The 16,644-nt window shown below is 35.8% G+C and overlaps 1 protein-coding gene across 3 annotated transcripts in view; it reads left to right on the forward strand.

Moving 5' to 3' along the window:
• Positions 1-560: 560 nt before the first annotated feature.
• The window catches only part of LOC126248375 (uncharacterized), a 72,839-nt gene continuing 56,755 nt past the window's right edge, over positions 561-16,644 (forward strand). The window contains exons 1-4 of one of the 3 annotated variants that reach the window (XM_049949307.1): positions 565-958; positions 11,221-11,398; positions 12,224-12,475; positions 12,656-12,885. In XM_049949307.1, coding sequence (XP_049805264.1) covers positions 12,262-12,475; positions 12,656-12,885 — 444 coding nt within the window. In that variant the 5' untranslated portion in view covers positions 565-958; positions 11,221-11,398; positions 12,224-12,261. Of the gene's footprint in view, positions 959-11,220; positions 11,399-12,223; positions 12,476-12,655; positions 12,886-16,644 lie in introns of all 3 variants that reach the window. The other 2 variants (XM_049949308.1, XM_049949305.1) reach the window with 2 other exon arrangements.

Consider the following 16,644-nt stretch of genomic DNA (forward strand, 5'->3'; position numbering starts at 1 on the left):
TGAAAGAGAAAACTACAGTTGTTTCTGACATTATTTGCTACAGGGGAAAAAACAATGGATAAGACAAAAAGACTATATGCATTCACTTAGAAATATTGTTTAATTTGTTTCTGTGTATATATTATCACCATCAAATGAATCTCAATGTTTTGAAATGTTGTTTCACTTCTCAGTAGTTCATCATACTAAATTGATAAAGAACTTCCATTATGAAATTTGGTTTGGCAATTTAAAATTAAGAAACTTTGTTATTGCTAGTATTATACTATGTTCTGATTTTTATATCACAAGTGGTACCTCTTAATCTCACTTTCACCGTTCGGTTCTGGGTCAAGCGATAATGTGAACACAACATTTGACGTTGGCGTTACCTGATATTCAGTTGAAGTTTCGTTATATCTTGTGTGAATCTGCCTTACGAAGACCGAAAGGTATGAAATCGAGGCGAAAATGGGTTAAGTTCATATCCAAGCAGACGACCATATCCTTTCTTCCTCATTGTCGACATCTAAGCTTGTTTCTTTAACAACCTTGGTCTTCACGTCCGGTACCGTTCCCTCGAGGGCCTGTGTGAATGTCGCTTTTCAAATGCATTGTAGAATGTTGTGACGTTAAATTCCGGTGTGCATCGATCTTAATTGAAACGTAACTCGTAGTCGAATGGTGCAAGTTCAGTCTCGCAAGACCTGTGGACTATCTTCCAATACAAATTCGTGGCGAGATGTTCAAATGTCCTGTTTTTGAAGTGTGGAGGTGTGGAATTAGTGGGAATATGTTAGTGAACGCTGTAGATCAGCTTGTATTGTGAAAATGAGAGGACACAGCTGAGGTGCAAAATTCATGAAACTACAAGCCGCGGCGACTAAATAATGCCATTACGTTGTTGCTAATATGTCAGTTCGTATTCAGTATGATTTCGGCTTGCCAGTGCACAAGTGTAGCAGAATAAAACGAGCAGGTACACGAGAGTCTCATATGCATTTCACGCACTGGAGAAAAAATAATGTTCGATAACATGATGCCCATTGGTAGTTAGCGTGAAACATATGTACTAAAAATTATTTCACTTTAACCCAGTGTATTTCAGTTCATGTTTAATATATTCTGCGTAAACGATTTGTGTTTCATTTAAAAGTTCCCCGTTCCCCACCAAGTGCCATAGAAAAACGGTGTCCCGAATTTTTGTTTTTGTCAGGGATAATGTTTTGTTTTGTGTGTCGGCCAATAAATGAGAACAGTTGATAATTGTTGTCGCGTGTGTGTTCAAAGGTTGTGTAGAACAAGCCATTTGCATCGTTGTGCAGATTAGGATGTGAAGGTTCAAGAAAAGCAATATTACCGATAACATTCGCAAATTATTGCCGTTGCAGGTCGATAGGAAATAGAGCTAAATTGAGCGTTAAAAAGTTGAGGGATCCCACCCTTCTTTAGCTACTGTTTGCCATTTCATAAATGTAGGTTGTGGTATAAAGCCCATACTGTTTACTTCTGGAAAGAACTTACCCTTGTATGCACTGTCAGTGTTTAAATTTAGTGATACACGCCCTTCCCAAGAAACAAATTTATTTTTGAACAACAAATTTCCAGTACAGCCTTTGTTGTTTGAGATTCGTAGCACCAGAACATGGTTAGATAAATTATTTCTCATGTAGGGATATTATGGAGGGTGATCACTTTTTTGAGAGATTGTTCTGGTAGCTTACCATTCTACTAACAATGGAATTATGGCCTCTAGGGTCATTCCATGTCAAGTCACCCAGGCCTTGACACCAACCATGTCAGATTTTGATGAAACTTGGTACAATTACTTCTTTTATCATCCTGAAAGCACTTGTAAAATTCTTTTGCTCTATCTCTTATAGTTTTTTTAATAAATTTTTGAAGTTTTTAGATTTTGCGTTGTTTCAGCGGTCGGAAACTGTAACTTAAACGTGTCCTCACAACTAAAAGAATTTGTATATTAAAGAATACTCAAGATATCAGTACGAAATTTTGGAATAAGTTTGTGTATTATATCTAAATGTTAAAAAAATTACCATAAAGATATATTAAATTTGTCCAAATGAAAAACAATTTTCAAGTTTTTTATTTATTTATTTTTTTTTTAGCTAACAGATGTTTAGTTTTATAAAAACTGCAATATCTAGAGTCTCAGACCTGATAGAAAGCTCAAATTTGTTTTAAAATACTCTTAATTGTATAGGCTATTAGATAAAAGAAAAATTATGTTGGGTTTTTAACCTGTTTAATAGTTATCTAATTTTTAAAATAATATTAATTATATTTTAAAAATAAAAAATACCAAGTGACTTAGACACCGAAAATAAGTTTTTGTCTTCTTGGAGTACCAATGTACACTTGGATTTTGTATTGTTACTCCTGTGTTTTGAAGTAAAAAATTATTACAGTGTTAAATAGTGCTTGGATAGTATTTTATTAAGTTTATTCGAACTCTCATTAAGTACTGTTACTTAGTTTACAGAGATTCTTTTCCAATATCCTATAAAAGTAACCAGAACAGTAATCAGACCAAAAGTGAAATCAGTATGTCAGATATTCAAACCTGCAGTGTAGGGTTATTTAAAAAATCTGACTGTTTCCAAACAACCTACACACCTTCAAAAAAGTTACAACCAGTATCAGAATTGAGTGAGGAAGAAAAAGATTTGATCCACTTACGATCTGGAATTAATCTGTGTGAATTTAAGAATATATGTTCACACCACAGCTACTACTTTTTAAATGTTTTTGAAAAGTATCAAACATCATGTGTAGACCCACTAAAAAAACACAAAAAGCCCATCAAAAACTCGTTGAGAAGTGTAGGCTTGGATCTTTCTAAACAATTACTGACAAAAAATATTAGCATAAAACCTGGAAAAAAGCTTTGCTCAACATTCCGTAACTTTTGTGAGGAAAAATTAAGAGTTGAAGTCAATGAAAGTGAAACAGATGATGAAGTCATGATTAAATTAGAATCATTGGAATCCAGAAATGAGTCCCTCGTACAAACAAACATTGCTCTTGATTATTTAGGTTTAACACCGATAAAGCTTCATGGCTTGTCAGAACAAAGTAAAGGGTCTTATTTTAAAAGGAAGGTTAGCAGTATTGAAAAGACTGCAAAAAAGGCGGTTTCAAAAGCATTAAAATATGATGCACCAAGTTCTGATGATGACGAAGAAGATAAAAGTGTGGTTGAGAAAGCAAAGGATTTTGATGTAATGATTTCTCTTATGAAAGAGAAGATTTCATCTGTTGGGAGGTCTAGAAAAATCCAGATTCTGACCTTGGCTCCAGATTCTTGGACTCGAAATAAAGTGATGAAAGAATTTAATGTAAGTGAGTACATGGTGCGACAAGCTAGAAAGCTAAAATCTGAAAAGGGTATTTTGGAAACTCATGGTCCAAAAAAAGGTAAAACTCTTTCTGAAAATACAGTAAGACTTGTAACAGATTTTTATGAAAAGGATGCAAGTTCCAGAGTGCTACCTGGAACAAAAGACAAAGTAAGTGTTCAAAAAAATGTGTACATGGAAAAAAGACTCATTTTGTGTAACTTGAGAGAACTCTTATTATTCTTTCAAATGGGAGAATCCCGAGGTTGAAGTAGGATTTTCAAAATTTTGTTTCTTGAGACCTAAATGGTGTATCTTTGCTGGTGCTGCAGGCACACACATTGTATGTGTATGCAGTATTCACCAGAATGTTAAACTATTACTGGATGCTGTGAAAATTGAAGAATCTTATAAAGACCTAATTAAGATGCTTGTGTGCAACACGGAAAACCAAAACTGCATGCTACATCATTGCGACAGCTGTCCTGCAAATACTGCACTGACTGAGTACTTGACTGAAAAACTAAGTGAAGATTATGATTTAGAAGAAGAAATTGTAATCAGTCAGTGGGTTAACACAGACAGGGCAGAAATGATCAAACAGTCTATCAGTGTTGAAGACTACATTTCTTTATTGGTTAGGTCATTGGAAAAGCTCACCCCGCACTCGTTCATAGCAAAATCCCAATCAGCAGCCTTTAAAAGATTGAAAGAAGACCCACCACCCAAAACAGCAATTATTGTGATGGATTTCAGTGAAAATTATTCCTTTGTTATACAAAATGAGATCCAAAGTTACCACTGGAATAGAGGTGGTTGTACTCTACACCCAGTTGGAGTTTTTCTAAGAAATGAGGAAAACAATGTTTTTGTTTCCAACCACTGTTTTATTAGTGATGACCAAGAACATGACACTGGTTTTGTTAACTTTGTACAAAAAGAAATTACAAAGTGGCTGTCATTACATCATACTGACATTGACTCAGTTCACTACTTTACTGATGGTTGTGCTGGGCAGTACAAAAATAGAAACAGTTGTAAAAATTTGACTGAACACTTTAGAGACTTTAATTTGAAGGCCCAACACTCTTTTTTTGCAACAAGTCATGGGAAGTCAATTTGTGATGGCCTAGGAGGAACTATTAAAAGAATTTTAAGGAAAGCCAGTCTACAGCTTTCAGACAAAGAACAAATAATGACAGCAATCGATGTGTATAAGTTTTGTGAAAAAAATATTGAGAACATTCATTTTCACTTTATTGACAAAAAAGAAGCTGATTTGCTACGGTTAAAACTAGAAAAACGTTTTTCAGCAACCCGAACCATTCCTGGAACTAGAAGTTTTCATAACTTCAAACCACTTCCAACAAACAACCTTGAAATTAGAAGGACTACAGATAGTGTAAAACCCTCCTTAGTCTTTTCTTTCCATTCTTCCTCTGATTGGGTTCGTGTTGAACCATCCATAAATTGCTATGTGGCTGCAAATTATGATGGTAACTGGTACTTTGGACTGGTAAAAACAATATTCAATGATGAAGAAGATGCAGAAATTCTATTTCTACATCCTTCAGGACCCGCTGCATCATTTTATTGGCCTGAAAGAGAAGATTCCTGCATAGTGCCTTTGGAGCACATAGTCTGTGTAGTAGACGCACCTCAATCAAGCGGCACTGGGAGAATGTATTACTTCAAAAAAGACTGTATCAAAAGAACTGAAAGATCTTGGATGAAGTGGAAAAACAGTTTGAATCAGCATTAATGTTTATTAAAAAGACAAAATTACTCAAAAAATTCAATGTTTCAAGCAATCAGTTGGGTTATACGTAAGTGTCGTAAGTAAACTATATTCGTACATAATTCTAATGTAATCTACTATAATTAATAAACATGTTAAAAAGCCATCATTATTTTTGTTTTATCAAGTAGCCTATATGTTTAAGAGTAAATTAAAACAAATTTGAGCATTCTATCAGGTCTGAGACTCTAGATATTGCAATTCTTATAAAACAAAACATCTGTAAAAAAAAAAAGAAAGAAAAAAATACATATATATATTTTTTTTCATAGAAAATATTAATATATTTTAATAGCATCATTTTTATCTTCAAATACGTATAATAAATAAACTTGCTGCAAAAATTCATGGTGTTATCTAAAAGAGTTTTTAAGATAAGCAAATTTAAAGTTTTGAATACAAATTAAATTGACCATTTCCGAAGGTTCAGAAAATGCAAAACATAAAAACTTTAAAAATTTATAAAAAAAACTGTAAGAGATACAGCAAAAAAAAAAATTGCAGGTGTTGTCAGGATGGTATTAGAACCATTTGAGCCAAATTTCATGAAAATCTAAGGAGGTGGGTGTAAAATTTATTTTTTATAGGGTGATTTGATATGGAATGACCCTCTAGGCAATAAGGATATTCCCAGAAATCCATATTGCTTACTCCTCCACAGCAAAAGTGGCACAAGTTATAGTTGTGAATGTGGTTACTTTGATGTGGTACAATACTTTGTTGAATTTAATCAACACACCTGCAAGCGAAGTTTTGATTGTGTTGCCGCAGAAAGCCTGAGGTGTAGGTTTGGTTGGAAAGTGACTATTGTGTTGAAAGGTTGCAAAGCCAATGAGTGTGAATGTGAAATAAAGTTTGTGGTAAGAGGCTGAAATGTAGCTGTGTCTGATGACTGTTTTCATGCCATGTTTAATACACATTTCCATATCTAGCTCAGTTTTTTCATTTATAAAAACTAAAATTGAACTGTAAATTCAGAAAACCTGTATTAGAGAGTAGTGTCTTGGTTTTTGATATATATAATGTATGTCATACATAAATTATGAACAATGAATAGGGGAGAGGGGGCATGGTGTTAATTTTACCAGCATTTCAGAAAAGAATTTGTATTGTGCAACAAACTGGAGTGTGGAGATGGAAGCAGCAGTGTGACATGTTTTTCTTTGCAAAAAGCATTTGATGCTTATCCGCTCACTTTTTCATGTGAGTTGTTACTAGAAGCCTGCTCAGATGTGCAATTTACTGAAGATTTGAAGCAGGGTGATGGAGCAGTTAAGTTACTGGACTTGGATGTTCGTCCAGAATGACACATTGCACATACATTTTTTTTAAGCCCCATTCCTTTATACCTTCTCTGACCATTTTGATATAGAGTTTATGTAGTTTCTGTAAATCAGTTCAAGCAAATGCCAAGATGAATCTTCAAAGGCTCGCAGCTGGATCCTTCATTGAACACCATGAGCTAACACTCAAGATCTAAAAATCTTGAGACAAGCAGTTTTTTGGTATGCAACCTTTCATTTTCACAAGGGATTTTTGTTAGCTAAATCCCAGTTTGTAGATAGGCTTGGGAAATTGCCACTGGAAAACAACATAACATTGGGTTTATCTTGAGAAAGCAACAGCAGAAATTATCACTGTAATATTACATTTAAGCTATAGCATTCCTCTATGGGGTAATTATCCAGGGACCAGGAAAATTTTTATTTGGCAAAAAAAACAAAGCCATCAGCATCATCTCCGGGGTTACCAAAAATACCATAAAATGTAGGCCTTATTTCAAAAATTTACAGATAATGAAAATCACATCTCTCTTTATGTACAACTGCCTTTTGTACCTTTAAACGTTAGACATCACGTATATAATCATAATGCTAATCACGCATTAAAGGTAGAAATACCTACACCTCAACTTAAAAACACAAGGCAGTTGCAAATGCATAGGAATAAAGCACACACACATTACGGGTGCAGGAACATGCTGGCGCTCATATCTCTAAAAAAAAAATAAGACCTAAAAATGGTTGAAAGACAGGGCTTCCTACACTCTTAAGGAACCTTAAAACTCTTTAAAAGTAGACATAATTGACTAAATAACTTGTAATACTGTTCGTCGCTACCTTCTTTATTTTCTTTTTTCTCTCCTGTGGGATCTTGTATTAGATCTATAACAAACGTGCAATTAATTAAATAATGTTCAGCTCTCATTTTACATTTAACCACCTTGGGAATTTTTGTGTATGTCCTCTATTCTTTTATTATGTGAAACTTAGTAAGTAACTTACGTGTTTAGGTCCGCATTTAACTATTAAACATGTGGAGAAATCTCTTGTGTATCACACATGTTTTATCATGTATGTTCTTTTATTGTGTACTTTAATTGTATGTAGTACCAGTATCATGGTGTGTCTTTAACATGTCAATCATACTTTATAATACCTCTTGTACATTACTCATGACAGTAGTGTTTGTGTGCCAATGCTTAAAGATGAATGTGTAAGTAAACAAACAAACATGTAGTGCACAAAATACACAAGCAACATATATCCAGACCCATGTAAAAAATTAAAAAAATCGTCTATGCCAAACCAATAAAATATGACGTTGCACTTCAAAGAGTATACCATTGACATGCATTGGGCACTGGTTTCAGGTTTTTCTGTTTGTAAAAAATGCCTCCTACCGTAGCCTAAAATAATTTACTACATTTCACGGTGCAAAGGGGGGGGGCAGCAACAAATGAGTCTGAAACTATACGATTATCTTGACAAATTATTGCCTTTAATATCTGCATGTACATATTGCAGACAGTGATATGTAGTAAGGTGTAGTCTCTTTCAAGAAAAGTTTATGTACTAGGGTGGTTTGTTAAGCCTGGTAAATTTCCCTGAAACAACAGAATGTTTTTGTTGTGCCTTCATGGTTGGTAAGCTTGATTATTGCAAGGATCATGTAAATGAATGCTGTCCAAATTTGTCAATGAGTTGACTTCAATTGAAAATAAAGAAAACAGTTTTGTGCTGTTACTAAACATTTTTATTTTAAGAGTTGGACTGCTGCACAAATCTAAACAGAATTGGATGAAGTTCATGCAAACAATGCACCATCATTGAAGACTGTTTACTTTGGGATTAATTACTTTAATCTTGGTCAGACAAGCACCAAAGGTGAAGCTGCTCTGCCCATCCAATTGAAGTCACCACAAAGGAAACCAGTGACAAAATCAATGATACAGTAGTGCAAGGTCACCAAATAAAACTTCATGAGATTGCTGGGACTGTAGGCATTGCAACTAGTAAGTGCATAGTATACTGCACAGAGAAATGGCTACGAAGAAGCCATGTGCAAGGTGGGTGTTGCAGCTGCTCACAGTTGACCAATAGTGCATCTGGTAAAACATTTCAGCACATTGTCTGGCGATGTGTAATCGCAATCTGCAAGACCTTTTGTGTCGATTTGTGACTGTTGATGTACCCTGGATTCATCATTACATATCAGTGAAAACTATGGACAAAGGCTTCTGAAAAAAAAATGGCATTTTGTCCAGCTGTGATGGCCACTGTGGATTGTTCCCCCCCCCCCCCCCCCCCAGTCCCCCAAAGAAATAATCATTATAGAGTACTTGGAGAAAGGCAGAATCATAACTAGACCCTATTGTGCTTCATTGTTGGATTGTCTGAAACCTGCATGGCCTGAAAAAAGACAAATGTTGGCATGTACAAAAGTGTTCTTTCACCAGGATAATGCACCATCTCACACATTGCGAAAGTGCATGAATTTGGCTTTGAATTGGTTCCTCATCCACCCTGTTCACCAGACTTAGCCTCACGTGACTTCTTCCTGTTGCCTGAGTTGAAGCTTTAGCTTGCTGCGAAGACATTTTCATCAAATGAGGAAGTGATAGTTGCAGTTGACAGGTGTTTTGCAGAGTTTGACAGAACCTACTTTTCCAATGGGGTGGAAAAGCTGCAGGATCACTGGACAAGAGTATATCCATCAAAGGAGACTATAGAGAAATAAGGTGCATTGTTTACAAAACAAACATTTTTTACCAGACTTATTGGACCACCCTTGTATTCTAGAAAGGATGCGGCAAATTAGTTGGTGCAGGTACTGGCAAATTATTGTAGGTCTAAGTGTATTACAACTGATGTATCACACATAAAAGGGGGGGAATCTTATTTCTCTTTTAAACAACGGTGTGAATCTGATGCTTTGCATGGAAACTGTTGGACAGGAGTTCATCATAAGCTTCATCTTTGAACAAATAGTGGTTTAAATGGGTCGACAGAAGCGTCCGATCCCACGCGTCGGCTTTGACCCATGACGTAAGGGTGTTGTCGTGTGTGACGTCATGACGGCGCGGAGTTTGGTTTGAGTGTGGCTGTCTCCAGTTCTATTTTATTTTATTTACTTTTCTGATCTGTTCGTTCTATCTCGTGAGATTTTTTTTTTAATTTAAAAACACTTATTACTTATTTTAATTATCTGTTTCCTCCAATTTCTGTTTTAGTTTATTTTATTTATCTTTCTGATCTGTTCGTTCTATCCCGTGAGATTTTTTTTAAAAAAAGACAAAAAACACTAATCAGCTACTGAAGCATCTTTATCTTATATGGGTTGCAGGGGTTACGACCCCTGGGGAGGTGGGTGGGTATTCATGCATGGCTGTCTTCACTTACACGTTGTAGCTATGCAAGGCGTCTAAATTTGTTTATATTTAGTTTGCCCCCCCCCCCCCCCAAAAAAAAAAACACCCCATTTCCCGCACTTATCCCGTTAGTGTCATTAGGCTTCTTGTGGAAAGTGTGTGTGTTTGTTTTTGTTTCCGCCATATTTGTGACGTCATGGGTTGAAGCAGACGGGCAGGATCGGACGCTTCCGTATTAACGTCTAAACGCCGGCCGTGTGGTTATAGGCGCTGCAGTCTGGAGCCGAGCGACCGCTACGGTCGCAGGTTCGAATCCTGCCTCAGGCATGGATGTGTGTGATGTCCTTAGGTTGGTTAGGTTTAATTAGTTCTAAGTTCTAGGCGACTGATGACCTCAGAAGTTAAGTCGCATAGCGCTCAGAGGCATTTGAACCCATAGTGGTTTCATATTTTTATGTGGCTCGTGGTTGAATATTGAATCATTTGTTTAGGACGCTTATTTGCTGAAGCTTGAAAAGAAGTATGAAACATTTAATTGGCTGTGTATTTTTCTGATTTTAGATGCTCAACTCTCTCCAGTGGGAATCTCTATACAAAACACCTTGTGTACCCCGACTAGGTGTTCTCAATATAAGTAGAGCATATCTTGATTTTGTGTTACTCCCCCCCCCCCCTCCCAAAAAAAAGAAGAAAAAACACACACACACACACACACAAATTAAAGTCTCTAGAGATGGAGCACAAGCCTAGGTTGGGGAAGTAAATTGGTTGTATCCTTTACAAAGGAACCATACCGACATTTGCATTAGCACTAAAGCCATGCATAAACTGAAATGTGGTTGGCCAGATGAGGATGAAAACTATCATCATCACCTAAATGAGAATGATATCTCTTACCACTGCAACATGTCACATAATAAAGTATAAGATCTTAACATGTATGAGGGATTGGTGGCCCATCCATTTATTAGTGCTGGGCACTAGAGCTACACGGTTGGTGGCTCACAGGAAGTGCAGGCAGGTCAGTTGCTATAAGAACACTATGTGGCTAGTGTTTGGGAAAATCTTCTGCAGCTGTCACAGGTAGAAGACGTACAGTGTATTTCTGGTATTTCATGCTAGAGACCAACTTCTTTCGATGTTTTTCTTGCCAGACTGGAGACCAGTCATTGGAAGAGCCCCCCACCTATTTTGACTGACAAAACTATTTCCCAACGGCAGCTATGTTTGTCAATTTGTTTACTAAACTAGAAAATGTCATTGACTGCAAATGTTGTGTATTGGGACAAGATCTTCTATCATGTTGAACTGTGTGTCAGCAGCTACTACTCACAGTAATTTCAACAACATCAGTTACTTTAGTGCTTTTGCCAAATAAAAATGGAAATAAAAAAACAAATCTTTATTCCTGTCCCTTAATTCTTCTTCCACAGAATTTGCTGTTTCAGCAGTACATCTACAGCAAACTGTTCTTTCTGAAAGAGGAACCATTTCGAAGAGATAATTTTCTGCTGGAATAGAATTGTTGTGACATTCACAACACGTTCTTTTATAAATTCTCTACCATTGAAAGGACACGCCGCTTTTGCTATTCCAAGAGTTATTTGACAGGTTAGCTTCATCACAACTTCATTGTATACCACAAGATTTTTCTTACTCTAAATATTTTGTGACTAATAGTAATTAAAAAATTGATATAGCCTACCTATTTACAGGAACACTTACTTCTTTGTTATGTCTTAGCTCAAAATTTCACTTTACTGTCTTCAGTATTCATATTGATGACTAATTTCATATGAAGCAGTTGGAAATGTCACTTCTCATAATACTTGTTTAAGGATTTATTAGATTCTTGATAGTCTTAACTATTACTGACCCATTTTCTTCCCACTAACTTTTTTGTTATTACTAAAAATGAAAACTTAACGGAAACAATACTAATGATGCAAGGTCAACACACTGTGCTGTTGTATTCGTGTTAGTTTGGAAGAATTGATGCTTGAAGTCTTACAGTGGGTGGAGAGGGGTTAACACTAGCTGACTGTGGGAGCATGTTGAAGCTGTGCTGTCCCTGTGTCTGTAGTACTGTTGCATTTGTCCATCCCTGATTTATTATGTAACTGATTACCCAGTCACAGTTACCTGAACTGTCTGGGTAAATACTTTTCACAAAACATTTTTACACTATGACTGAAATAGAAGTTTGTTTCTACATGCTCGATTTACTGTGTAAGTGTGATAAATTGGCATTTGTGTCACATTTTATACCAAAATTCTTTAAATTTTGAGTATTTTGACTACATTCATATCTTAATATGTCAGAGTGCCAATAACAACACTGTTGAATAGCCTAAATAACCCAAACAAATTATGTTCAACACTTTTTTACTACCATATGAGGTTATGAGGCTTTTAATGTGACATTTTTCTTTGCAGGTCATGTGCTGAAAGATTGATCTCCCACTGGTTTCAAAATGCCTTTCAGAAATCGTGAAATTTTTCAGCTTGGATTGTTATTTCTGTGTGTTCCTGTTCAGTACCTGTTTTCCTCATATTTAAGCAGTACAACAGGTAGAACACAAGCATTATTTGATATTATCAATGACTTTAAAGAAGTAACTGATTTACTGTTCAGTGCAGGAGCTTGGAAACAACGATGGGATGGTCTTGTTTCATCTCTTGTCCAAGGTATATCTCGTGATTTACATGTATGTGAATGTAATTCTTTGCCCTGTGAAAATAACTGATATTACACATTTAGAAAAATAAAAATGCCACATAATAGTAAATAGGGAAGTGACAAGAGCAGCACACTACAATAATTTTGTTTTCTTGTTTGTAAAAAAAAAAAATTTTTTTTCATTCCAGTTTATTTTCCGGAACTGAGCAGTTATACAAGAAGCTATGTCTACAATGAACACAATACATCCCCTGCAGTTGAAGTTATGCGGTATGATAGAAATGCGGGTTACTTTGGGATGGGCACAGAAATAAGATATGAGCGCCCTTCACATTTAAGATACAGGATTGGACAAGTTGTTCGTCATCGAAAGAGAGGTTATAGGGCTGTGATTGTAGGATGGGATCTTATTGCAAAGGTAAGAGAGAGAGAGAGAGAGAGAGAGAGAGAGAGAGAGAGAGAGAGAGAGGTTGTAGATGTAGGTTGTGATTTGGCAATACTTTGACAGTTTGTTGACTAATTTAGTCTATAAATATGCCTTGTGTGCAAGGTAACATGTAAGGTGTTAACTCTTTGATTACACAGTACTTTGAAATAAATTTGGTGGGAGTTCATTTCACATACATTAGCATTCATATAGTATAATCATATCCAATATAATTATATACATCACTTCTATCCGAGACTGGTAAATCTTATTGACACTGTTATATTCTAAAGAAACAAAACAGCTCAAAAAAAGGTCACAAGCACAATATCAGTACACAGATAGATGATAACTGCATTGAAAAACTTGTAGCTGAGTTGGAAAACACTCACATACAGCAAACTATAAATAAAATGAGTGAGTAACTTTGGTCTAACAAAAGCTAGTAAGCAATAAAATCAAAAACATAATGCAGATGAAAATAAACACTGGAAACCAAATTAATATACTCCATAACACTGACAAAACACAAAAAGGAACTACAGAAACATACCACAATCTTTACCAAAGCAGTTAAAGGAAACACAGTGTACACAAGAGTTCATCGCAAAATATAAAATTACGAAATTAAAATTAGATCCAACTATGGGTTCCAGAAAAAGTTGCGAAACACACTGAAAGGCATAGAAGACACAGAAGAAGAAAATGAAAAAAGAAAACTGTTGTAAACAAATACCAGTGCACAGCCCCAGTCAGACCTAGTACAGACTATAGAAGTGCTCCCACATACCCACTTGTGAGATACGTTTTGAAAGTGTGTTTTCAGAATTGCAAATTACAAGAGGATAGAACTACAAGAAGCGCTACACAATTGATTCAGTAAATGAGACATACAGACAGAACCTTCCTCCTTTCCTTTGATGTAGAGAACATGTATTCTATTATACCAGTAATACACAATAAATTTTATAGAAGAAAATCTTAAGATACACAGTAAACATCCACGTGAATACATTGAAGAAATAGTCAAGCTGCTAGAGACAGAAAAATATTATTTCCAGCTCAATAATGAATTCTATTTACAAATTAAAGGATTAACCAATGGAATCGGCAGTGTCTGAACCATACCAAACATAGTATGAACCTGTAGAACTGCTGATATTGAACAAAATAGTCCCAAAAAGGTATTACATCCTGTGCTGGATTATATATGTGCATGACATCCTGTTCCTGATAGATGAACCAAGCAGTAAAATTGACCAACTACATGCAGACTTGAATTCTGTTCATGGTAAGGTAGATTTTGCAGCAGGAAAAGAGCAAAGTAGACAGTTAAATTTCTTGGACTTAACCATAAAGTTTAAAAACAATATTTGATATGTACTGATAAAACACAACAGATACAATAATACATCAAATCGCCCAGAATTACACAAATAAACAGCACTTAGAAACATGCTCCACAAACTAAACACTGCCCACATCTCGTGGTCGTGCGGTAGCGTTCTCGCTTCCCACGCCCGGGTTCGATTCCCGGCGGGGTCAGGGATTTTCTCTGCCTCGTGATGGCTGGGTGTTGTGTGCTGTCCTTAGGTTAGTTAGGTTTAAGTAGTTCTAAGTTCTAGGGGACTTATGACCACAGCAGTTGAGTCCCATAGTGCTCAGAGCCATTTGAACCATTTTGAAACTAAACACTGTATCATTAGACACGAACAACTACAAAGTAGCAGTGAATACCATAGTAAAAATAGGCACGAACAGTGTATAGAAAGAAAACCTAGTAACAAAGCTGAACTGTAAAATAAAGAAACAGAAAAGAGCAAACCCCTGCTATCACCAACACAAATATAAACTCGCACATGAACATAAGACACCCAAGACCAGGAAAAACACTGTGAGAGAAAATAAAATAAAAGATGGTATACAGTGATATACAGTCATAAATACACACAAAAGATCTACTGTTTTCAGAAAACGTGGCATGAAAACAGCTCACCAAACCAGTAATTCATTTCAAAATTATTTTCAGAAAGCAGTGGAAAATACAGATTCATATCAGAAATACATCAACTAAAATGTAATACATGTAATGGAAGGTACATAGGTGAAACTAATAGAACATATGACACTAGATACAAAGAGAATGGATGTACAGGAGAAATCATTCGGCTTTTGCCAAACACACCGTCAACATAAAATTACTACCAAGGACACATGGAAATGATAAGAATAAACAATGAAAAACATCTTCTCACCCCGCAAGAAAACTGCCACATCCAGAAAATCAGAATAGAAAAGAAACAGCTTGTAAATCATCAGACAATCGCTCAAATCACACACTTTATAAACTATTAACCCACATATAGTTTGTTTAAAATAAGTTGTGGTGTTTGACATTTTTCTCACTGGAGGAGACATGACACAGTTGCGCAGGTAACACAAATGGTGGGCTGGCTTTTCCTACCATGCCATCAACAGTTCAGTTGGTAAAGGGCCCCTGTTGCCACACCATAGATAAATAGTACCACTTGATGTCCTGCATTAGATGCATCTATGTTTGTAAATAAATTATACACAGCTGCAACCAGTCACTTTTTTCATTAATAATGCTTTATTACATTAACCGGTTTTCGAACCCTTTCAGGTTCATCTTCAGATGATTTCGGGAGAATCCGGGAAGCTACATCATTATTGGTAGTAGCATAATGCTGGGTGCTGGTTCTATGGCAGAAAGATGGGTCACACTTTAATGTATCACCATGACTAAAGATTATCTGTCGATATGGGTGTGAATTTAGTTTTTACTTACTGCGACAGTATAGGCGGCTTTTTTCGTATCTGTCTGCATCCATTTTGAAGTCCAGAACACTTTCACACAAACTATATTAGTTCACACTTTAACAGTGACACTTCACCAGCATCCAGCATGCGCTTTACAACTGTTGCTTATAACAAAGATCTTGACAGAGAGATATGGCATAAGCCTACTTTGTACAGAGATGAAATTTGTTGTTCTTTACATGTGTTAAAGTCGATATAAGGGCAAGTTTTTTCATCAGAATGGTGATAACATGAGAGCACTAGAGAAACTAATAATAAATTACTACAAGAATAAATTTCGGTGATCTGTTATGTTATTTCTATTTGTATGTTACAGGCAGTTTTTTTTTTTTTATTAAAAAACATGAACAAAATTCTTTAGCTGTTGACTAATTTTATTCTAATATTAGAGTGATCTGGGATATTGGTAAAGGCAGCTTATGTTTGTTCCAGCTAGAATTAATATGTATAAAGTACTGATTTATGTTAGCAATGGGGGGCTTTAACATTTAGAGATATGGTACATGTCTTATTCTGTGGTAGTATATTACATTGACACCAGTGTGGTTAGGATGTAAGGAGAGGCAGGGGGGGGGGGGGGGAGCTGGTGTATGTTTTATTGGGTGGTTACTTGTTTTGAACTAGTAGATCTTCAAAGTTCTGAAGGAAAAATTTGTTTCTCAGTTCAGTTTGATCATTAAGTAGGCAGTCAGGTGCTGTATTTGTGTAGACAAATATTTCAATTTCTTCAAGAAGGTCAAGTATTGTGCCTTTGTTGGCAAAATGTAGTATTCGGAGATTCTGTTCTATGTTGTTTGCAGAATGATTGTGTTGGGCAAGATGTGAGGCAAAGCTGGACTTGTTCAGGTTGTTAAGACGGAGTGCATCCATGTGTTATTTATATCTTGTTGTGAAGCTTCTACCAGTTTG

Source organism: Schistocerca nitens, chromosome 3 (genome assembly GCF_023898315.1).
Source record: "Schistocerca nitens isolate TAMUIC-IGC-003100 chromosome 3, iqSchNite1.1, whole genome shotgun sequence".
Classification (NCBI taxonomy): domain Eukaryota; kingdom Metazoa; phylum Arthropoda; class Insecta; order Orthoptera; family Acrididae; genus Schistocerca; species Schistocerca nitens.